Consider the following 25,211-nt stretch of genomic DNA (forward strand, 5'->3'; position numbering starts at 1 on the left):
AACTCGATATTGATTCACAGGAGCTGGGTCATGATTATTATATATGGTCAAAAGATAAATATAGTACCGCAGATCAGTATTTTGAACAATGCTATCAATGACACTGAACGTCTGGACCACCTGTTTGGAACAAGTTGTAATATTGCCATACATACGATAATATGAGTTGGAACATTGAACGTGGCCTTTTATATTGCCTCTATGAGAACTATACAGCGAAGGAGATATCCTGGGATTCATGCTGTCATTTGTTTCAGAGAACAGGGGGTCTGTCTCCTCATTGTCACCATCTCTAAATGTGGGCCCCGTTGCGTTGGGCTAGGCCACTATCTGAGAAACAACATGTTCAAACCTGCGGGAATCCTGGAGGGGTTTGATTTCGTAGGCAAGGTCGTCCAGCTTCGTGATGCCTCTGAAGCCCCCATAGCATGTGTCGACGGTGACCATGGACAGAGGCACCTCCTCCAGGTAGCCGAGGTAGTAGCAGTCTGGAGGGATGTAGGGGTCATCCACCTGCAAGGCTCCTTGGTCATCCTGAGTTGTCATCAGCAGATGTCTGGGCCAAAGAAGGTGTTTTCTCCGCATGTGAACGACGTGTCTTTGACCCCCAAAACGCAGGCTGTAGGACAGCCAGCCGGGAAACTGAACGCCTTTGCCATGGTGCGTCTCCTTCCTGGGAATCACCACCTCAGAGGATGCGTAGTGCCACAAGGGACGGCCTTGAGAACACCAGACTGGAGCCAGGAGTGCCCAGAGCCCCAGCAGCAAGACAGGGGCTCTAAGGGTGACCCGCACCTCTGCTGACCTCATGCCCCAGCCCAGGGATAGTCATCCAAAGAGAATGGGAAAGGAAAGGACTGTCCTTGGGGAAGCCAGGCCCCAACCAGCTGCGGTGGCTGCGTCCCTCCCAGGGAGACCCTGACATAGAACAAAGGACCTCCCCCCAGACTCCTGCACCACACGTGGGGGCACCTGGACTCCGGGAGGGAATGAGGTAACAGTCCCAGTGTGGGGCAGAGGGTGGGCCTGGACAGGATGGCAGCTGCTGCACTGCGGGATAAGGCTGAGGGTCCTGGCTGTGAGGGCTTATCTGGAAGGGAAAAGGGAGAGAGAAGCAGGGCTCTGTCTCTTTTATCACCGTCAATCTTTTCTGTTGCTTTCTGAATCTGCAAAATACAATGATGTGTTCAATGCCCTCGCATCAGGCGTGTTATTCTCGGTCGCTCTGTGGGTTAATACTGCTCCTTTCTGTGGGTCACATTGCTTACTCCTTTGCCATGTGGAGGTAGACACTGTCAATACTTTCCTTGTGGACTGAATGTTTTTCTCGTCTTAATAAGTACCCATGTCTTATTCTTTTTGATGTTGTTTCATTTTGTTTTGGCTTTGAAGTTTGGTTTGAAGTTACCAGATTGTGAAAGGAAAATATCCTGGGCCCCGTCAAGCTGGGAACCACTCAGGGAAAATCTGCCTCCCAGTCTATTTAAAGCTGTCCCTCTGGTCACAAAGATAGACGCATATTCTGAAGGCCTCCTCTGCAAACACTTATCAGAAACTCAAAAGAATGCAACCACCTGTCTCTCACCTACCTGTGACCTGGAAGCCCTAAGTGGGGAGGACTTGCTTTGAGTTGTCTCGGCCTTTCTGGGTGGAACTAATGTCCTTCTTACTTATATTCACTGGTGTCTCATGTCTCCCTGAAGTGCGTCAATCAAGCTGTGCCCGACCACTCTCGGTACATGTCATCAGGACTTCCCGAGGCCGTGTCAGGCGTGTCCTCAACCCTGGCAAAGGAAACTTGCTAAATTAACTGAGATCTGTCTCAGAGTTCCTGGGTTCACGAGATCAACAGTTGAAATAGGGTAACTCTTTCTTCTGTGCTGTGTAAAACCCTTGTGAATTATGGTACTTTTTACTTAGTCCATCTATTGGGGGCAGACGCTATTCCTGACCCCATGAGAGCCCCAGGTGCTGCCCCTCCCATGCTTCTGTGTGGTTCTCTCCTGGTCTTTGGTCATTTCTTCAGATGCACGAGCCGATCAGTTCGCAGGGCAGGACACAGGGGGCCCTCTGTGGTGTCTCATATCTGAGAACAAATATTTTGCATGTATCTGCCAATTCTGTCATTGCTTATGAGGGGAGGGAAAATCCAAGGCCAGATCGTTATCAGAAACACAAATTACTGTTTCCTCAAAAGTGTAAATATTTACCTTTCCTGGCAAATGTGGTCACTCTATTTAAACTTAACGTGACCGTGGTGTGTTTCGAAGGCTGTGTTGTATGGCACTTTGTCTTCCAATGTCCCGTACTCCCATCTTCCATCCCTTTGAATCCCGCCATTTTACCACATATGTACAATTACGGATGAAGCCGGTTTCCCCTCTATGAGTGTGCAGTTTGGACGCCCTTTCCCTGCCCCTTCAGGGTTTTCACAGGGAGGAGAAGGAGGATATTTGACCTTCCTGAAGGAGGCTGCTATGGGAGACTGTGTCCCTCCTAAATTCATGTGTTGAAGTCTCAACCCTTGGTCGTTCAGAATGAAATCATACCTGGATGAGTGTCTTTTAAAGAGATGAATAAGTTAAAGTGATATTTCTGGAGTGGGGCCTTAATGCAATCTGACTGTTGTTATAAGAAGGGGAAGCAGGAGGGAGGGTGCACACGCCCCGACGGATGTTCATGTTACCACAGAACAGCAGGAAGGCACCGTCTGCACACCAGGGAGCAAGACCTTAGAGGAAACCCACCAGCTGGCAGCTTGATCTTAGGCTTTCATCCTCCACAACTGTGAGGAAATTGGTTTTGTATTGTAAGCCATTCAATATGTGGTATTTTGTTATAAAAAGCCCTATAAAATGAATACAGTAGGTAATAAGAGAGCGTCTATAAATTGAAAAAGTCAGATGGCCAGACAAACCTGCACCCTCCTTTTCAGACCTGAGCAGGGTGATGGACCCGCTTTGGGACAGGAGAGGGGAAGAGATGAACCCAGCCAGCACCCAGACCCAGGTGAGCCATTCCTCAGCAGGCCGTCGCTGGGCCGGCCGTCGCTGGGCCGGAGCTTGCACAGGTGTGAAAGAGCGTGTCTTTGTCTTCAGGGGCCCGTTGGAGTTGGAGGGAGGATGCTGTAAACTCTCGCTCACAGAAGAACCCGTCATCGCTGTGCCCGTGTTTATGTGAATGGGGATGTGTTTCCTGGGTGTGCTCATCCCCAAAGTAGAATTAATCAGGTCTCTAGGGCTAGAAAGAGGTTGTGGCATTTGTGTATATTAAAATCTGTGGCTGGACCATAAATTACATTAAAATGCTCATGGGAAGGCACAATGGAAAGAAACATTTTGTTACAGAAGGGGGAAAAATGGTAATTATTTAAATGAGATGCCTTTGGAGTCACTGCGCCGAGAGGAGCCGATCACATGAGAGTGCTGGGTTTCATGTTCAGGAGATCATGAGTGTCTGTCTGCTGGCTTTTACGATACTTAGAAAGAGCTGAGAGTATAATCTGTGAATGGAGGGCACGTAGAGAAAGGGGACGCCAAATGTTTGATGGGAATGAAGGGTCACTATTGGAGCCATTAGGAAATATAGAAGCTGAATTATGCTGAAGCACAGAACAGTGTTCCTGGGTAATTCTGTGTTGCTTTGGGAGCTGCTGAACATACAGAAGTTTCACTCTTCTTAGTCCTCGAATTCTCTAGAATCTCTTGAAAGCCCAGTTTTAAATATTGGGAATGTAGCTAAGACACATTCACGGTTAAAAATTCTTAAGAGAGGATGTAGGAAGAAATGTAAAGTAATCAATTTAGGTTATGAAAATTTAGTTATGGCAAACTGTGATATCCGTTTCTCACTTGGAATAATGAAATGTGCGTCATTAATCATCATTTTTCCATAGCCATCAATTACAAAACTGCTGGATAATTTCCTGAATTGCCCACCCTAGAAGCTGACCTCACATTTCCTCAGTGAGAAACCGCCAGTCCCGTTGATCCAGACTCGTTTTTCCCATCAGGGATTTTGTATCTCTGTGGACCCATGGTACAGTGCTGGTGAGGGCGGCAGAGGGGAGGATCTGAAGAGGGCATTCTTGGGCCATTCTTCAGAGGAGGAGAGAAGAAGAATTGCAGTCTTCCCATTTACCTGTTGGCCTTGCATCTGCATATGGCCTCGGGAATGCTGCCAGCCTATCCACGCATGATGAAGCTTATTTAGGGGATGAAGGCAGCATGCTGGGTGTGCCAGTGCCGACAGCCAAGAGAATCAACTGCCTGGTGCATGCTGCTTTTATGAAACCAAGCCCAGGGTCACTTGCTTTCTTCTGTATTAGATTCTCTGATGAAGCTGTTTCTTCATTTTTGTTAAAATTGCCACACATAGTTACCTAGAGGCATTACAATAAACTGATCTGAGACTTCACTGACTTCCTGGAGAGGTTAAAATGAGTTTCAGGTGTACAGTGAGACAGACAGGAGACATGGGTGCATAGCAAGTTTGTGTTCACCATGGTTTGTATCTTAATTAGGGAAACTTCTGTACCTTTCTTAGATGTTCAGATACTCCATAAAGGACCCTGACATAACATGATTTATTGACGGACCATAGCTCAAAATATAGAACTGGATATAACAAGGAGAATGTACTATTACTATTTTATCTTTATCTTAAAATACACTCTTCCCTCTGAGGTGAAAATTAATCCAGATGGTACAAGTTATTGCAGTTATTACAGCATTTTAGCAAATCAAAAGCCACAGAACAAACATATGGACAGATAGCAGGTATGTTTTTGGAATCATAAACAACTTTGTGATGATTGTAAAACCAAGGGGTGTCTCACAAGAGCTGGAAACCTCTCAAAATGTAACAACACACTGAGGATCTTTGAGAAGTACTCTGACCTCCTAGCGAACTGACTGATACAGAGGCTGAGCTCCATGTAGAAAGGCAAAGGAATTTCTGCAGGACGCCGTCCTGCCAAGCACAGCCATAACCTGGGTCCCAGCCCTTTTCACACACTCAATGGTTAGATCTTGGGAGGGAATCAAAGAAACCATTGTAAAATATCAAAATTTAAATTCTGATTTTGAATTTAAAAAGTGTTAAAATATACTTGTGGCCCACACTCAGAAAATCTGTGTCCTTCAGATGGTTTCTCGGTGGCACCAGATGGTTTCAAGTGGCTGTTTGTTAAGTTCCTCAGTGAAACTACCAGATACAGAATAGATAAACTGACACTATCTTAAATCAACCCTTGAGAAAGGAAAACTGTATAAAGACAGCAGAGAGGAACCATTGCTTGAGGGAAAAACAATTTCCAGAAACTGTTGTTAAAGAATCAGAGGCCTCACACTTACTAGAAAAACATATTCTATTTCATATATTATGGGATACAACGTGATGTTTTGATATATGCGTGCATTGTGAAATTATTAAATCAAGTAAATAAACATGTCCATCACCTCACATACTTATTTTTTATGGTGTAAATGTGTAAAAGCTACTCTCTTCTCAGTTTTCAAGTGTATAGTACGTTAGTATCACTGAAGCCACTATGCTGTGCAGCAGATCTTCAAATGAATTCCTTCTAACTCTGTATCCTTTAACCAACGTCTCAGATTTCTCATCCTCCTGATGCCAGTCCCTGGTAGGCAACATTCTACTCTCTACTTCTCTGAGTTCAACATTTTTAGATTGCATGTATAAGTGAGATGGAGTAATTTTTTATACCAGGCTTATTTCACTCAACATAAAGACATTCAAACCTTCAACATCACTAATCATCAGGGAAATGCAAATTAAAACCACGATGAGATATCACCTCACACATGTTACAATGCCTTAGTCTCAGTCTGTCTTTGTGTTGCTATAACAGAATACCAGAGACTAGGCAATTTCTAGAGAAAAAGAATTGCTACTTTATGGTGCTTGCGTCAGAGAAGTCTAATATCAAGGCGCTGGCATCTGACAAGGGCTCTCTCGCTGTATCATCTCACAGCAAAGTGGATGAGCAAGAAACCATTTGTCCGTGAGAGAAAGGAGGCCAATTTTTATTAGAAACTCAATCCTGTAATAATTAACCCACTCCAATGATAGTGACATTAATCCATTCATGAGGACAGAGCCTTCATGACCTGATCACATAATAAAGGTCCCACCTCTCAACACTGTTGCATTAAAGATTTTTTCGAAATCCTAACTTTTGGGCAACACATTTAAACCATAGCATTTCATTCCTAATACCAAAATTTACGATCTTATCACAATGCAAACTATATTCATTCCATCCCAAGTGTCTCCAAAAAGTCTTATCCAGCATCAGTGCAAAAGTCTGAAGTCCAAAGTCTCATCTAAATCAGATATGAGTGTGACTCAAGGCACAATTTAGCCTGATATATATTGTTTCCATCTGTGAGCCTATAAAGTCAAAACGAGTTATCTACTTTCAAATACAGTGAACGATGGGGCAGGTATGGGATAGAAATTCCCATTTCAAAGGGGAGAGATAGGCAAGGAGAAAGGGGTGCCTAGTGCAAAACCCAACAGGGAAAACAACATTAAGCCTTAAAGCTGGAAAATCATCCTCCTTGACTGCATCTGTGCACAGTTGGGTTGGGGATGGACACCCAAGGCCTCCGGCAGTCTTGCCCCTATGGATTTTCTGGGTTCAGTCCACTCAGTCGCTCTCACAGGTGGGACTCTCATGCCTCTAGCTCTCCTAGGCTGACTGGAAACTCCTTGTGGTGCCTCCAAACCCACATTTCAGCTTGGCATGGTGCTAAGGGCCCAGTGTGGTGACTCTGTCTCTGCAACAACTCACTGCCCGAGACCTTAGCCTGTCCACAGCATTCTTTGAAATCTAGGTGGAGAAAGCCGTGCCCTCGTGGTTCTTGTATTCTGCACACCTGCAAAATTAACAACACATGGATGCCATGGAAGTTGATGACTTGTACCATTAGAGTGATGGCTTGAGCCACACCTAAGTCCTCCTGAGCCACAGCATGGGCAGTCAAGGAGTGCTGTGCCTGGACACAGGGAACAGAGTCCTAAAGTGCATGCTAGAAGTGAGGCCATAGATTTACTCCAAATTTCTTCTTCCACCATATATCCTCGTTCATGGCTCTGAACTTCCACCTTACAGAAAGACCTAGGGATGAGAACAATTCAGCCACGTTCTTTGCCACTTTATAGCAAGGATGGCCTTTGCTCCATTTTCCGATGAGCTATTCTTCCTTTTCTCCTGAGACCTCATCAAAACGGCCTTTATTGTCCACAGTTCTACCAACATTCTAATGGTCATCACTTAAATAATCTCTAAGAAGTTTCAAATTTCCTCACAGCTCTCTTCTTCTGAGTCCTCAAAAGAATCACCCTCCTGTTCTATTCAGGGCAATCTAGACTTTTTATAGCCTGATCCTCCAAATTATTCCAGTCTCTATGCATTACTACTTCCATTTCTACATTTTGGGGTATTTGTTACAGCAACACTCCTACCTCTTGATAATGATTTTTTGTCTTAGTCCACTTTGTGGTGCAATGAGAGAATACCACAGTCTGGCTAATGTATAAGTAAAAGAAATTTATTTTCTCACAGTTCTAGAGGCTGGGAAGTCCAATATCAAGGTGTTAACATCTGGCAAGAGCCTTCTTACTGTGATGCCCAAGTGGAAGGCAGGAGAGCATGTGCAAAGGATGGAAAGGGGGCTAAACTCATTTTTTAATGAGGAACCCAGGCCTACAGTAACTAATCCACTCCCGCAATAAGTAACCTACTCTGATGGTAATGGTATTAATTGCTCCATGAGGGCAGACCCCTCAAGACCGAATCATTTCTTAACATTCCCACTTCTGGACACTATGGAATTTGGGATTAAGTTTCCAATACACATCCTTTCTAAATAGTGGGGGCTTTTTAATAGGTTTACCACCCAAGGCTGCAGAAGGCTCTGTAGCAGTGGCCTGAGGGTGACTGTACTTTGCAAGAATGGAGAAAAGTGAACTGACTTATGGAGACACAAGTAGATGAAGTAAAGGGACTCATCGCTTCATTACATGGATAGTGAGGGCGATTGAAGGCATTAATGGGTTAATGATGGTGGCAAAACCATCTGAGGTGGAGACTACGGGGAGACCTTCAGAAATGGAGGACACATCCCAATAAATGGTGCTTCATCTCCTTGCAAAGCAGAAGAAAGGAAAGAACAAAACACAACGCCATAGTGTATACTGAGCAGTGGATTGAGGGAAGAGTTTCCTAAGGCGTAACTGACAAAGTTGAGAAGACACACGAATCTTTGCCAGGTGCTAAGATTTGGACTGTGGCTTCATAATTTGTGCCTCCACCGCCCTCTGGTGGTGTCTCAGCCCCTCTGATGGTGCCTGAGACCCCCTGGTGTCTAAGCCCCGCTGGTGGTTTCTGAGCCCCACCTTGTGCCTGATCCTCCCTGGTGGTGTCTGAGCACCTCTGCTAGTGTCTGAGGCCCCCTGGTGGTGTCTGAGCGCAGGTGAAGGAAGAGTCCACATGGGGACGGGTGTGCTTGTCTCAAGGAAGGTTCCACATGGAGACAAGTGTGCTTGTCTCAGGGAAGGGTCTACGTGGGGACAGGTGAGCTCCTCTGAGGGAAGGGTCCATGTGGGGATAGGAGTGATTGTCTCAATGAAGGGTCCTCGTGGGGACAGGTGGGCTTGTCTGAGATAAGTGTCCACCTGGGGACAGGTGAGCATGTCTCAGGGAAGGGTCCATGTGGGGACAGAGGTGCTTGTCTAAGGCAAGAATCTACGTAGGGACAGGTGAGCTTGTCTCAGGGAAGGGTCCAGGTGGGGACAGGTGAGCTCGTCTCAGGGAAGGGTCCATGTGGGGACAGAGGTGCTCATCTAAGGCAAGAATCTACGTAGGGACAGGTGAGCTTGTCTCAGGGAAGGGTCCAGGTGGGGACAGGTGAGCTCGTCTCAGGGAAGGGTCCATGTGGGGACAGAGGTGCTCATCTAAGGCAAGAATCTACGTAGGGACAGGTGAGCTTATCTCAGGGAAGGGTCCAGGTGGGGACAGATGTGCTAGTCTCAGGGAAGGGTCCATGCGGGGACAGGTGAGCTTGTCTGAAGGAACGGTCCATGTGGGGACAGAGGTGCTCGTCTAAAGCAAAAATCCACGTAGGGACAGGTGAGCTCGTCTCAGGGAAGGGACCACATGGGGATAGGTGAGCTCATCTGAGAGAAGGGTTCACATGGGGACAGGTGTGCTTGTCTCAGGGAAGGGTCCATGTGGGGACAGGTGAGCTTGTGTGAAGGAAAGCTCCAGGTGGGAACAGGTGTGCTTGTCCCAGGGAAGGGTGCACATGGGGACAGGTGTGCTCATCTGAGAGAAGGGTGCACGTGGGGACAGGTGTGCTAGTCTTAAGAAAGGGTCCACGTAGGGACAGGTGTGCTTGTCCCAGGGAAGGGTGCATGTGGGGACACATGCGCTCATCTGAGAGAAGGGTGCACTTGGGGACAGGTGTGCTCACCTCAGGGAAGAGTCCACCGTCTCAGGGAAGAGCTGTGCTCCTCTGAGGGAAGGGTCCAAGTGGGGACAGGTGTACTTGTCTCAGGGAAGGGTCCATTTGGTAGCAGGTGAGCTCGTCTGAGGGAAGGGTCCACATGGGGACAGGTGTGCTTGTCTCAGGGAAGAGTCCTCCTGGGGACAGGTGAGCTCATCTGAGGGAAGGGTCCACCTGGGGACAGGTGTGCGTATCTGAGAGAAGGGACCACATGGGGACAGGTGGGCTCATCTCATGGAAAGGTCAACGTGGGGACAGAGGTGGGAGAGGGTGTGCCTGGTCTGAACTGGAGTTTGAGGGAAGAACTTCTCCAGCAAGTGTTTGAGAATCCTGAACAATACCTGTTTTTCAGGAAGGAAAGAAGACCACGTGGGAGCAGATGAAGGAAAAAGCAGACCACGTGGGAGCCGGATGAAGGGAAGGTTTCTATGAAATTGAAACAGCCTATCTGCCAGTGGAGAGAGTTATTTCATCTTTTTTTGCCTGCAGTGAGAATAGGGGAAATCAGAGCCATGGAGAAGAGAATGAAATGTCCCTGAGGACATCTGAGAATTAGCGGAGGAAAGAAAGCCTCAGACTCTAAAGAGAAGTCCTCACCACTTCCCATCTGAGCGTACTCTTCAGTGGACCCAAGTGTCCAGTGCGTCCTGCACAGCTCAGGTCCCCAGGAGGGAGGGTCCTGTCTGGGCTCCCACCGCATCCCCTCACTGTATCTCCCACAGGAATACCCGGCTGTCCTGTGCGGTCCTGGACCTCGGCCTCAGGGAGCGCTGCTTGTTGGATGAGTCTCTGGATGGAGATGAGGCTCTTGAGAGGCGGCAGTGGTTTGTGCTTCCCTTACAATCGATGCTCCTCGGCCAGTGTCGCCCCTCATCTAGGGGCCGGTGGACCCGGCCTCCTCAGTAACCACTGGCTGTGATGGAGAATCCGGAGTCGTTCCAGGTGAGGGAGGGGGCGGCCAGGCCTTCTTCAGTCTTGGGTCTCACTCCTGCTGCTGCACCCGGGACAGGACAGCTGGAAACAAGAACAATCGGTCCCTGTCAGTCATGGGACATCACAGTTATCGCCACAGCCCATGTCTGGCATCTGAGATGCTTACCTTCGGGAGCTGTCTCCAGGCACAGGAAAAGGCCCAGCAATCTCATCTTCTTCTGAACCCACCTCTGTCTTCCCCAGAGACACCATCCCAGTCTGAGGAGTGACTGGACGCTTCCACAGCCCAGGGGTGAATTTTACTCCAGAGCGGAAAGAAAAAATTACACAGGGTGGATGACTCTTTATTTATTTATTTATTTTGAGGCAGAGTCTCGCTCTGTCACTCAGGCTGGAGTGCAGTGGTGCAATCTCGGCTCACTGCAACCTCCTTCTACTGGGCTGAAGTGATTCTCCTGCCTCAGCCTCCTGAGTAGCTGGGATTACAGGTGCCCAGCAGCATGCATGACTAATTTTTGTAATTTTAGTAGAGACAGGATGTTTCCACGTGGCCAGGCTGGTCTCGAACTCCTGACCTCAAGTGATCTGCCTGCCTCGGCCTCCCAAAGTGCTGGGATTATAGGCATGAGCCACCACGCCCGGCCTAGGTGACTCTTTTTATAAGTAGAAAAGAGTTGAGATACGGCCCCACATCCTGGTAGTTGAGGGTTGTGCAGGTGTCTTTCCTCCTACACCCATGTGGCATGTCTGTGTTTGGAGGACACCTTGTCTGCGAGGCCGATGGGATTGGGTAAAGGATGGCCCCGCCATTCTGATCCCAGGGCTACTTTCCTTCCAACCCCTCCTCCCTCCTGCCCTTCCTTGTTTCTAGCGCAGCTCTCCCCATCCACAGGCCCAGGTCTTGCTTCATCAGTGCTGAGCCCAGCACAGCTTCTGTGCTCTTTCCTTGGGCCCCGCCTGTGGCATGGCTCTCCTCACCTGTGGAACTTCAGACATCATCACATTACTGTCTCAGGAGCTCTAGGCAAGCCCTGCACGCTAACCCATTCTGTGATGCCAGAGACAAGGAACTCAGGACCTACCGGGACTGACTAAAACGATGTTCTGTGATTTACTCTGGAACTAATTCTCAATAGTTGAGGGAAGAGACAGACACACCCCTTTTAAAGTATCCCATTATCTAGGCATTTAAAACGCATCTAAAATGTGAGGATTTCTAACCTAAATGCGTCTCCTCCTCTTGTTCTCTCGAGGCTATTCCTGCATATGAATTCCTCAACTCATTGCTGATACCACTTCTTTTTGAAACTCATTCAAAATAAATAACAAGAAAGCGGTAACAAGGTCCTAATATACAACTTCTAAAGTTTGCAGTGTGATGAGAATACCTACCATGAGATTTACTCTCTTAACAAATTTTTGAAGTGTACTGTGCAGTCAAGTTATCTAGAGTCGGGATTCTGTGCATCCAATCTCCAGAACTTATTCATCTTGCATAACACCAATTTTATACACACAAATTAGCAACTTAGAGCTGTTTTGTTTTGGTTTTGCTTTGATGTTGGGGGGCAGTTTTTAGGATTTTCTATATACAAGACATGTCATCTGTAACCAGTGACACTTTTACTCCTCTCTTTCTAATTCAGATAACTTTTTTTTCTTGCCTAATTTCTCTGGCTAGGACTTAGAATACTATGTAGAATAGAATTGGTGAGATAGGGCATCCTTGTCTTCTTCATCATTTGAGTGGAAGCATGTTCAGTTTTTCACCATTGGGTATGATGCTAACTGTGGGTTTTTAAATAGGGCCTTCAATATATCCAGATAATTTCCCTTTAATTGTAGTTTGTTAAGAGGTTTTATCATGGAAAGATGTTGAAATTTGTCAAATGATTTTTATGCATCTGATGATGCATCTGATGAGATAATATTTTAGTCCTTCATTATGTTAATATGATCCATCAGATTTAGGGATGTTTAGATGTCGCACCGTCCTAATATTCCAGACAGACATTCCACTGGATCATGGCAAATGATCCTTGCAATGTGTTGTTCAGTTTGGTTTACCAGTATTTTGTTGAGTACTTTTGCATCTTTGTGTTTCAGGAAGAGTGGTCTGTGATTTACGTTCTTTTGGTGTTTGCCTGGTTTTGATTTCAGGGCAATGTTGGCTTTATAAAATACATCTAGAAGTATTTCCTCATCTTAAAACTTTTGGGAGGCCAAGGCAGGCGGATCACGAGGTCAGAAGATCGAGACCATCCTGGCTAACACAGTGAAATCCTGTCTCTACTAGAAATACAAAAAAATAGCTGGATGTGGTGGTGGGTGCCTGTAGTCCCAGCTACTCAGGAGGCTGAGGCAGGAGAATGGCGTGAACCCGGGAGACAGAGCTTGCAGTGAGCCAAGATCGCGCCACTGCACTCCAGCCTGGGCGACAGAGCGAGACTCCTCTCAAAATAAAAACAACAACAACAAACTTTTGGAAGTGGTTCCAAGCTCGTTTTTGATTACCGATTCAGTCTTTTACTAGTAATAGTTCTGTTTCTACTATTTCATGATTCAATCTTGGCAGGTCCATGTGAGTTCAAAATTAGTGTGTAGTGAGTAGTGAGACAGGCAGGGGGCGTGGCTGAGTATCACGCTGTGCTCACCACTGTCTCATCTTAGTGGGGAAACTGCCTGCATATTGCTTAGATGTATTACAGACTCCCACTGGTAGTGTGAGCCTCACAATATGTGCTGATGGATCCCAGCTCAAAACTGAAACTGTGTATTATGGAGAAGGAGGTACCATCACCATCAGCTGAAGTAAACCCACCCTTAACAGCAAAATTTAAGGCACTGACTAGAACACGTAAGCTAGCCAAATCTCAAGAATAGACAGACAGACAGATATCTAGAAGGTAAGTGTTGAAATAGTGCATGATTTGGGGAGGTTTTCAGGGAAAAAGAAGATTTGATGAAATATACACCAATACCACACAAGAAGGAAGGAGATCGACTGTCATTTACAACAACATGGATAGATCCAGAGGACATAGTGCTAAGTGAAATAAGCCAGACACAAGATAAAAACACAGCAAGTTCTCATTTACATGCAAAATCTTTAAAAATATGAAATCCATAGAAACAGAGTGAAATGATGGCTACCAGGGGTGTGGAGAGGTAGGAAATGGGGAGAAACAGGTCAAAGTGAACAAATTTGCAGTCACACAGAATCTACACAAGTTAGAGTTTGCAGGTATACAGAAGCTACACAAGAAAGAGTTTGCAGTTATAAAATCAAGAGCTCTTGTGCTCAGCAGGTGGGCTGTAGTTATATTTTATTGTACACTGAACATTTGCTAAAAGAGTAGAATTTAGTTTCTTCTACTACAAAACAGTAACCATGAAAGGTAATTGATTGGTTAATTTGCTGCTAGGCTGTAGTAACCTTTTTACTATGCATGTGTATATTTAAATATCAGGTGGTACGCTCTTAATGTACACAGCAGAAAACACTGAAAACAAGTAGAATATAATCATCACCAAAAAAGATGGACAACGTTAAGGAACCTTTAAATGCACACCTCCTTTCTCTGTGCTGGCTGATATGAAGATTGACATCCACACAAATTAGGTAACAAGGAAGCAAAAGAGCACACTCTAGCAGATTATCATTCAAAACTAGTCCCCACAACCCAGGTTATAATCCTGTTTAAACATTCAAGTGATCAAGCTCTGGAGGCATTCAGAAAGCCATTATAAAATATGAATGTTCAACTCCTGATTTTAAATTTAAAATATTAGAAAAATCTGGTTGTGCAACTAACTCCGATGTTTTCTGAAGCTCTCAAGATACATGCTTGGTGGCACCAGATGAGCTCAAGTGGATGTTAGCTCGATTTCTCCACGAAACTATGATTTCTCCGTGAATCTTGCTGTATGGTAATTGATTATTCCCTCCAATCAACATCTGATGGTAAAATTTGAAGTCACAGCTGTGGTTGTTGTTGGATAATTTATCACCAGTCAACAACATCATGCTGGTGAAAGAGTGATGGGAACCCTGGGAAGACACCAAAACTCAAAAATATTTTGAACACAGTTAAAACTATTTAACCCAAGAATGAACCACTTGGGGTTTGGATATGTGTTTTTTATGGTGCGTCTATTTTCAGAAAGGTTTGAAGCATTTCCTTGTCAAAAGGCTACACTGTTTGTTTGGTTTTTTTTGTTTGTTTGTTTTTTGAGACGGAGTTGCCCAGGCTGGAGCGCAATGGCAAGATATCTGCTCACTGCAACCTCCACCTCCCTGGTTCAAGCAATTCTCCTGCCTTAGCAATCCAAGTAGCTGTGATTACAGGCATGTGCCACCATGCCAAGCTAATTTTGTATTTTTAGTAGAGACGGGATTTCTCCATGTTGGTCAGGCTGGTCTCAAACTCCCAACCTCAGGTGATCTGCCTGTCCCGGCATCCCAAAGTGCTGGGATTACAGGCTTGAGCCACCGTGTCAGGCCAGGCTACAGCTCTTAGAGTTGCTACAAAGGTGTTTGATTTTGTGTTTCCAAACAGGAACATCTCACTTTATCATGCATTTCTGGTGGTGGTATACGTTCCTTTTATTGTGCTGTTGAATTTTATTTGCTGGGTTTTGGCGATTTTTGTACCTATACAAATTAGAGATCTGAACTGTAGTTCTCTTTTCTTAAATGGTCTTTTCCTGGCTTTGGTATCAGATAGTGTTCACATAAAAATATTTTGAAAGTGTTCCTTTTACTTTCTAGGAGAGTTTAGAGTTATTGATTTTAGTTCTTTAAACATTTGGTAGAATTCACTGGAGAAACCACTTGAACTTGATTTTGAAATCCTCTTGATTGGGAGATTTTTGATTACTGTTTCAAACTCCTTGTTCCTTTTTGGTCTGTTCAGGTTTTCTATTTCTTTATAATTCAGTCTTGGTAGAATGTATGTTTTGAGGAATTTACACACTTCTAGATTATCCAATGTGTTGGTGTTTATTCAATAATGATTTATAATAGTTTCCATGTACTAGTCTGTTTTCGCACTACTCTAAATACCTGAGTCAGGATAATTTATTTTAAAAAAAAAGAGGTTCTGCAGGCTGTGCAGAAAGCATGGCAAGTTCTGCGTCTGGGGAGGCCTCAGGAAACTTAGTCATCGTGGAAGGTAAAGGGGAAGCAGGTACATCTTCCATGGCCAAAGCAGGAGCAAGAGAGAGAACGGGAGGTGTTACATGCTTTTGTTTGTTTGTTTGTTTGTTTGAGACGGGGTCTCGCTCTGTCGCCCAGGCTGGAGTGCAGTGGCCGGATCTCAGCTCACTGCAAGCTCCGCCTCCCGGGTTCCCGCCATTCTCCTGCCTCAGCCTCCCAAGTAGCTGGGACTACAGGCGCCCGCCACCTCGCCCGGCTAGTTTTTTTTTTTATTTTTTAGTAGAGATGGGGTTTCACCGTGTTAGCCAGGGTGGTCTCCATCTCCTGACCTTGTGATCCGCCCGCCACGGTCTCCCAGAGTGCTGGGATTACAGGCGTGAGCCACCGTGCCCGACCGTGCTACATGCTTTTAAACAACCAGATCTCAGGAGAACTCACTATCGGAGGACAGCACCAAGGGGCATGGTGTTAAACTGTGAGAAACCCACTCCCATGATCCAGTCACCTCCCACCAGGCCCCAACCTCCAACACTGAGGATTACAACTGAACTTGACATTTGGCTGGGGACACAGATCCAGATCATATCACATCATGATCATTTTTATTTCTGTAGCATCAGTTGTAATGTCTCCTTGATCAGTTCTGATGCTATTTGAGTATTCTTTTTTCGTAGTCTAGCTAAAGTTTTGTCAATTTTGTCTTTTTCTCAAAAGCCCTTAGTTTGTTGATTTTCCTATTGTTTTTCTGTTTTCTATTTCATTAATTTCCACTCTAATGTTTATTATTTCTTTCTAACTTTAGACTTATTCTTTCTCTAAATCCAGAGGTGTGAGATTAATAAGGTTAATTTAGGTTCTTTCTCCTCTTCTTTTTGTTCTTGTTTTTGTTTTTTGAGACAGGATCTCACTCTGTCGCCCAGACTCGAGTGCAGTGGTGCAATCTCAGCTCACCACAACCTCCACCTCCTGAGTAGTTTGGATTACAGGTATGCATCACCACACCCAGGTAATTTTTGTGTTTTTGTATTTTTATTGGAGACAGGGTTTCACCATGTTGGCCAGGCTGGTCTTGAGCTCCTGACCTCAAATGATCTACCAACTTCAGCCTCCCAAAGTGCTAGGATTACAGGCGAGAGCCACTGTGTTTGGCCCCTTGCTCCTCTTTTAATGCAGGTGTGCATCATTATGAATTTCCCTCTTAGTACTGCTTTTGCAGTATCCCATGTTTCAATGTAGTACGTTTTCACTGTCATTTATTTCAAAATATTTTCTACCTTATCTTTTAAGTTTGCTTAACTTACGCTTCTTTGTTAATTTTCAGTTTTTTCCCTATTATTGATTTCTGGTTTCAATCCATTGTCAGAAATGATACTTGATATGATTTCAGTCTTCTTAATTTTGTTGAGTCTTCTTTGTGACCTAACATGTGATGTAATTGCTCCTCAGCCTTTTGGCTGAGGTCATGTGTAGTACCTAGCATGTGATCTATCCTGAAGACTGTTTCCTGTGCATTTGGGGGGAATGCATGCTCTGCTGGACTTGAATTGAATGTTCTGTATCTATCAGTTAGGTCAATTCGGTCTCTATTGCTATTCACGTCTGCTGTTGCCCTACTGATTTTCTGTCTGTTGATGAATGTGGGGTGTTGAAATCTCCTAATTGTATTGTATTGCTTTCTGTGTCTCCTCTCTGATCTGTAAATGATAGTTTTATATGTCTAGGTACTTTGATGTTGGATGCATTTGTGTGTGTGTGTGTAACTGTGTCTTTCTGATAAGTGAAACTTCGTATCACATATAATAATTATATAAGACAAAGATCTTTGTCTTTTGTGAGAGCTTTTTACTTAAAATCTATTTTTTTCTGATATATATGTAGATACTCACACCTCACTCTCTTTTGGTTAATGTTTGCATGAAATGTCTTCTTTCATTCCTTCTTTTCAGTTTCAGTGTATGTGTGTCCTTTAGTCTGACAGTCTTGAGTGATCTTCCAGGAGCAAGATGGCGGAATAGGACTCTCCAGTGATCGATCCCTGCAGGAACATTAATCTGAACAACTATCCATGTCCAAAAATACTGTCACAAGAGCTAAGGAAGCCAAGTGAGAGATCCCCATACCTGTTTACAGTCTAAAAATAAGAAAAGACACACTGAAGAGAATAAGAATAACAGTTTAGCACTACCTGTGTCACTCCTTTCCCAACACCAAGTAGCACAGTGTGGGGAGCGATGCTGTCTGATTGGGAGAAGAGAGAAGGAAGGAGCAACCACTGCCATTTTGTTGCCCATTTTCTGGCAGTTTTGAGACTCTTTTCTCTCTCTTTCTTTCTTTCTTCCTTCCTTCCTTTCTTTATTTTTCCTTCCTTCCTTCCCTTCCCTTCCCTCCTTCCTTCCTTCTCTCCCTCCTTCCCTCCCTCCCTCTTTCCTTCCTTCCTTCCTTCCTTCCTTCTTTCTCTTTCTTTCTTTCTTTCTTTCTTTCTTTCTTTCTTTCTTTCTTTCTTTCTTTCTTTTTCTTTCTCTTGTCTTTCTCTGTGGTTATGTGATTTACTCTGGTAGAATTTGTTGCTTCTGATTTTTAGTGAATCTGTTATAGGTTTTTGTGCTGTGGTCATCATGAGTCTTAGAAGAAACACATTACAGATATAAGAAGTTACTTAAAGGAGATGACAACTCAAATGAAAGAACAGAAACAAGCAAAGGCAAAAAAGACACGCAAACATTCTACATTTGGACTCCATCCTCTGGGTTTCTCCATGTGCCTAATTTTACCAGTGGGTTTTATATTTATAAAAGTTTTGTTTTGTTCTTCAGTACTTTTTTCTTTCAGATTTAAGAACTCCCTTTAGCATTTCTTGTAAGACGGGTCCGAGGGTGGTGAATTCTCTCATCTTTTGTATGTTTAGGAAAGTCTTTATCTCTTGTTTGAATTGGAGGGATAATTTGCTGAAGAAAATATTCTTGGATGGCAGATTTTTTTTCTTTTGAGCATTTAAAAAATTTCAATCCACTCCCTCCTGGCCTGTGTCATTTCCATTGAGAAGCCTGTTGCCAGAGGAATTGGAATGCCTTCAAATGTTATTTGTTTCTTTCCTCTTGCTGGTTTTATGATCCAGTTTTTGTCCTTGCCTTTGAAAAGTTGATTATTGTATGTCTTGTAGTAGTCTTATTTTTGTTGATTCTGCTTGGTGTTGTAATGCCTTCCTGTACCTGGATATTTATATCTTTCTCAAGTTTTGGAAATTTATCTGTTATTATTTCTTTAAGTAAGCTTTCTACACCTTACTCTTGCTCAGCTCCCTGTTAAACAGCAAGAAGTCTTTTGAGTTCTTCCTTGTCTGATGGAGAATGGACTGATTTTTTCCAGTTGGATCACACACTTGTGCCACCCACTCCAGCCTGCTGGACCCAGCTTAAGCTATTGTTAGTGAAGGTGAAACCAGTCTTTACAGAAGGCTCAGAGAATGCCCAAGGCAGACTTGCATGTCCTCGGCCTCCCTCAGCTGAACTTCACAAGGGAGGCCTGCAAGCACAGAGAAAACACACCGAGAGCAGCCCTGTGAGGGGCAGTCACAGGTGAACCTGCTGCAGGAGGGATGCTCCCTCAATAGTGATGAGCAGGCACAGGCTCCATGGTGGGGATGCTGAGGAGGGACCCAGACATGGACTGGCTCCTCACCAGGGCCTACAGAAAGCGGATGAGCTACTTCTCATGAGCGGGAGTGGAGCTGCATTTCTATGACATTCTCTCTGCGGACACGCGTGTACTGCTCAGCAGGGCTCCTCCCTTCCCTGCTTCTGGATGTTAGGAAGGGCAGCTGGCAAAGGTACCCTGGGACTGGATGCTCAAGGTGTCTCTGCCCATCGGCCTTTCCTTTCCTTTCATGTGGACGCTGCCTGGGAATCTGTCTGGATGAACTCTTACTAGCAATGAAATCCAGTAAAGTCACAGAAAGGAAACTTGTACAAAGAAAGTGGCTATTCAGCTCTAGTCGGCTCTAGTACACTGTGGAGGGCTGTAGACCTCCACTGTCCTCTCCCAGAAGGCAAAGTGCCTGAGTAAAAGGAAAAGAATTGCAGGTCTGTATATAGCCATGACTGGAGCATGTAATTCTAGGAGTCATGAGCTCAGGCTGTCTCCTTTTCCATAACATCCCAGGGTCAGGTCACCCCAAGATGCCTCTCTGTATGACCCCCGTGCAGTGTGGGAAGAGAGTAACAAGGTTCACTGCGTCTGGAAGAAAAATATGGGGTCTTCCGGTGACAATGCTGTGACCTACCCTTGATGCTGCTACTGTGGTCTCTCCTCCTGTGGGGACCAGTGGTCCTAGGGATAGAGTCCCCATGTGCCCTGAGACAGCTCACCTGGAATGACCACCACAGATGAAAGAATCACTGCTCAATCTTATTTGAGTCTATGGTGAAAAGAACACTCAGACACTACCAGGAGGGCTCAGGACCCAGCGGGGGGCTCGAAACCAGGGGTCTCAGATGCCACCAACGCGGCTCAGGACCCAGCAGGAAAGCTCAGAAACTAATGGAGCTCAGGACACCACCAGCGAGGCTCAGACAATACCAGGGAGGCTCAGACACCACCAGGGCAGCTCAGGCACCACCAGGGGGCGCTAAGGGCAGGCATAGGGGATCAGACTCCAGTAGGGTGGCGCAGACACCACCAGGGGGTGCTCAGACACCAGGGGACGATCAGCACCAGCAGGGGGCGCTCAGGACCTGGCTCAGGAGTAGATGAGAAGTGAAGCTGATGTTTCCTTTTTCTCCTTGGTGATTCCTTGTCCTGTCCTGCAAAAGTCTTGCTCAGCAGCTATTATTGTTTCTCCCCTGTAACTCCTTAGTTCCTTTCATCTGAAAAGGACTAACTTAGAATAGAAATCCCATTTAACTTTTCACACTTCATTTTCAGTCTCCTTCTAGAAATAATATCTCAGTAAAATTGTAATAAGAAATAATGAAGCCACAGTCCAAATGTTAGTACCATGCAAAGATTCGTATGATTTCTTCAGTTTATCAGTTATGCCTTAGGAAACTCTTCCCTCAGTTCACTGTCTGGTATACACTATGGCGTTGTGTTTCACTTTCCTTTCATCTGTTTTGCAAGGAGATGAAGCACCATTTAATGGGATGTGTCCTCTTTTTCTGGTTGACTCCCCATGGTCTCCACCTCAGATGGTTTTGCCACCATCAATAATCTATTAATGCCTTCAATCGCCCTCGCTATCCATGTAATGAAGCAATGAGTCCCTTGACTTCATCAACTTGTGTCTCCATGAGTCAGTTCACTTCTCTGCATTCTCACAAAGGACAGCCATGCTCAGGCCACTGCTTCAGAGCCTGCTGCAGCCTTGGGTGGTAAACCTATTAAAAAGTCCCTGCTATTCAGAAAGAATGTATATTGGAAACTTAATCCCAAATTCAATGGTGTCCAGAGGTGGGAACTTTAAGAAATGATTAGGTCATGAGGGCTCTGCCCTCATGAAGCAATTAATGCCATTATTGCCAGAGTGGGTTACTCATTGAGGGAGTGGATTAGTTACTACAGGCCTGGGTTCCTCATTAAAAGATGAATTTAGCCCCTTTTCTCTCCTTCACACATGCTTTCCTGCCTCCCACATAGGTGTTACAGCAAGAAGGCCCTTGCAAGATACTAGCACCTTGATATTGGACTTCCTAGAACTGTGAGAAAATAAATTTCTTTTACTTATACATTAGCCAGTCTGTACTATTCACTCATTGCACCACAAAGTGGACTAAGACAAAGAAATCAGTATCAAGGGGTGGGGCTGTTGCTATAACAAATACCCCAAAATGTAGAAGTGGAAGGAGTAATGCACAGAGACTGGAATAATTTGGAGGATCAGACTATAAAAAGTCTACATTGCCCTGAATAGAACATGAGGGGTGATTCTTTTGAGCACTTGGAAGAAGAGAGCTGTGAGGAAATTCTGAAACTTCTTAGAGATTATTGAAGTGATGACCATTAGAATGTTGGTAGAACCGTGGACAATAAAGGCCGTTCTGATAAGGAATCAGAAGAAAAAGAAGAATAGCTTATCAGAAAATGGAGCAAAGGCCATCCTTACTATAAAGTAGCAAAGAACATGGCTGAATTGTGCTCATCCCCAGGCCTTTCTGTAAGGTGGAAGTTCAGAGCCATCAACAAGGATATATGGTGGAAGAAATTTGAGACAAATCTATGGCCTCACTTCTAGCATGCACTTTAGGATTCCTGTGTTCAGGCACAGCACTCCTTGACTGCCCATGCTGTGGCTCAGGAGGACCTAGGTGTGGCTCAAGCCATCACTTTAATGGTACAAATCATCAACTTCCATGGCATCCAAGTGTTGCTAATTCTGCAGGTGTGCAGAATGCAAGAACCACGAGGGCACGACTTTCTTCACCTAGATTTCAAAGAATGCTGTGGACAGCCTAAGGTCTCAGGTAGTGAGTTGTTGCAGAGATGGAGTCACCACACTGGGCCCTTAGCACAATGCCAAACAGAAATGTGGATTTGGAGGCACCACAAAGAGTTTCCAGTCAGCCTAGGAGAGCTAGAGGGATGAGAGTCCCACCTGTGAGAACAGCTGAGTGGACTGAACCCAGCAAATCCATAGGGGCAAGACTGTCGGAGGCCTTGGGTGCCCATCCCCCACCCCAGTGTGCACAAGATGCAGTCAAGGAGGATGATTTTCCAGCTTTAAGGCTTAATGTTGTTTTCCCTGTTAGATTTTGGACAAGGCTCCCCTTCTTCTTGCCTATCTCTCCCCTTTGAAATGGGAATTTCTATCCCATACCTGCCCCATCGTTCACTGTATTTGAAAGTAGATAACTCGTTTTCACTTTATAGGCTCACAGATGGAAACAATTTGTATCAGGCTAAATTTTGCCTTCAGTATCACTCATATCCGATTTAGATGAGACTGGACTTCATACTTTTGCACTGATGCTGAATGAGTTAAGACTTAGGAGATAATTGGGATGGAATGAATGTAGTTTACATTGTGATAAGGACATAAACTTTGGTATTAGGAATGGAATGCTATGGTTTAAATGTGTCACCCAAAGTTTAGGATTTGGAAAAAATCTTTAATGCAACAGTGTTGAGAGGTGGGACTTTCTTATGTGATCAGGTCATGAAGGCTCTGTCCTCGTGAATGGATTACTGTCACTATCATGGGAGTGGGCTAGTTATTACAGGATTGAGTTTCTAATAAAAGATGGTCTCCTTTCTCTCACAGACAAGTGGTCTCTTGCTTATCCTCCTGTGCTGTGAGATGACGCAGTGAGAAGGCCCTTTTCAGACGCCAGCGCCTTGATATTGGACTTCTCTGACTCAAGTACCATTAAGTATAAATTCCTTTTTTAAAAATATTGCCCATTCTCCATGTGGTGGGCATCTGTAGTCCTAGCTACTCGGGAGGCTGAGGTAGGAGAATGGTATGAACCTGGGAGGCGGAGCTGGCAGAGAGCGGAGATCACGCCACAGCACTCCAGCCTGGGCAACAGAGTGAGACTCTGTCTCAAAAAAGAAACAAAAAAATTGCCCAGTCTCTGGTATTCTGTTATAGCAACACAAAGACAGACTGAGACTAAGACGTTGTAACATGTGTGAGGTGGTACCTCATCGTGGTTTTAATTTGCATTTCCCTGATGATTAGTGATGCTGAGTGTTTGAATGTCTTTATATTGAGTGAAATAAGCCTAGTATAAAAAATTACTCCATGATCTCACTTATACATGCAATCTAAAAATGCTGAACCCAGAGAAGTAGAGAGTAGCATGTTGCCTACCAGGGGCTGGTGTCAGGAGGATGTGAAAGCTGAGACGTTGGTGAAAGGGTACAGAGTTTTGGTTAGACAGAAGGAATTCTTTTGAAGATCTATTGCACAGCATGGTGACCTCAGGGATATTAATGTACTACATATACTTGAAAACTGATAAGAGAGTAGCTTTTACACATTTACACCATAAAAAAAAGCAGTATGTGAGGTGATGGACATGTTTATTTACTTGATTTAATAATTTCACAATGCGCGCATATATCAAAACATCACGTTGTACTCCATAATATAATGAAATGCAATATATTTTTCTAGTAACTGTGATGCCTCTGTTTCTTCAACAAGAGTTTCTGGAGATTGTTTTTTCCTTGGAAAATGTTTCCTCTCTGCTGTATTTTTTTTTTTTTTTTTTTTTTTTTTTTTTTTTTTTTTGAGACGGAGTCTTGCTCAGTCGCCCGGGCTGGACTGCAGTGGCCGGATCTCAGCTCACTGCAAGCTCCGCCTCCCGGCTTTACGCCATTCTCCTGCCTCAGCCTCCCGAGTAGCTGGGACTACAGGCGCCCGCCACCTCGCCCGGCTAGTTTTTTGTATTTTTAGTAGAGACGGGGTTTCACCGGGTTAGCCAGGATTTTCCTTTCCCACGGGTTGATTTAAGACAGTGGCAATTTATTTATTCTATATCTGGTAGTTTCACTGAGAAACTTACCGAATAGCCACTTGAAACCATCTGGTGCCACCATCTGAAGGACACAGATTTTCTGAGTGTGGGCCACAAGCATATTTTAACACTTTTTAAATCGAAATCGGTGTTTAAATTTTGATATTTTACAAAGGTTTCTTTGATTCCCTCCCAAGATCTAACCCTTGAACGTGTGAAAAGGCCTGGGACCCACGTTACGGTTGTGCTTGACATGATGGTGTCTGCAGAAATTCCTTTGGCTTTCTACATGGAGCTCAGCCTCTGTATCAGTCAGTTCGCTAGGAGGTCAGAGTACTTCTCAAAGATCCTTAGTGTGTTGTTTCATTTTGAGAGGTTTCCAGCCATCGTGAGACATCTTTCGGTTTTAAAATCATCACAAACTTGTTTATGATTCCAAAAACATACCTACTATCTGTCCATATGTTTGTTCTGTGGCTTTTGATTTGCTAAAATGCTGTAATAACTGCAATAAGTTCTACTGTCTGGATTAATTTTCACCTCAGATGGAAGAGTGTATTTTAAGATAAAATAGTAATAGTACATTCTCCTTGGTAATATCCAGTTCTATATTTTGAGCTATGGTCTGTCAATAAATCATGTTATGTCAGGGTCCTTAATGGAGTGCCTGAACATCTAAGGAAGGTACAAAAATTTCCCTAATTAAGATACAAACCATGGTGAACACAAGCTTGCTATGCACCCATGTCTCCTGTCTGTCTCACTATGCACCTGACACTCATTTTAACCTCACCAGGAAGTCAGTGAATTCTCAGATCAGTTTATTGTAATGCCTCTAGGTAACTATGTGTGGCAATTTCAGGCAGAAACAAAGAAAAATCTTCACCAGAGAATCTAATACAGAAGAAAGAGAATTTAATACAGAAGAATTAGAATCTTCACCAGAGAATCTAATACAGAAGAAAGCAAGTGACCCTGGGCTTGGTTTCATAAAAGCAGCATGCACCAGGCAGTTGATTCTCTTGGCTGCCGGCACTGGCACACCCAGCATGCCGCCTTCATCCCCTAAATAAGCTACATCATGCGTGGATAGGCTGGCAGCATTCCCGAGGCCATATGCAGATGCAAGGCCAA

The 25,211-nt window shown here is 44.6% G+C and overlaps 1 protein-coding gene across 1 annotated transcript; it reads right to left on the bottom strand.

Moving 5' to 3' along the window:
* Positions 1-303: 303 nt before the first annotated feature.
* Positions 304-935, bottom strand: LOC140710017 (disintegrin and metalloproteinase domain-containing protein 20-like). The gene has a single exon (XM_073010815.1). It carries the CDS (start codon positions 808-810, stop codon positions 319-321), a length of 492 nt encoding a protein of 163 aa, XP_072866916.1. The 5' UTR covers positions 811-935; the 3' UTR covers positions 304-318.
* Positions 936-25,211: the final 24,276 nt, after the last annotated feature.

This window comes from Chlorocebus sabaeus, chromosome 24 (assembly GCF_047675955.1).
Source record: "Chlorocebus sabaeus isolate Y175 chromosome 24, mChlSab1.0.hap1, whole genome shotgun sequence".
Classification (NCBI taxonomy): Eukaryota; Metazoa; Chordata; class Mammalia; order Primates; family Cercopithecidae; genus Chlorocebus; species Chlorocebus sabaeus.

Coding starts and splice junctions, on each gene's coding strand:
- LOC140710017 (XM_073010815.1), bottom strand. CDS start 810: ATGAGGTCAGCAGAGGTGCGGGTCACCCTTAGAGCCCCTGTCTTGCTG.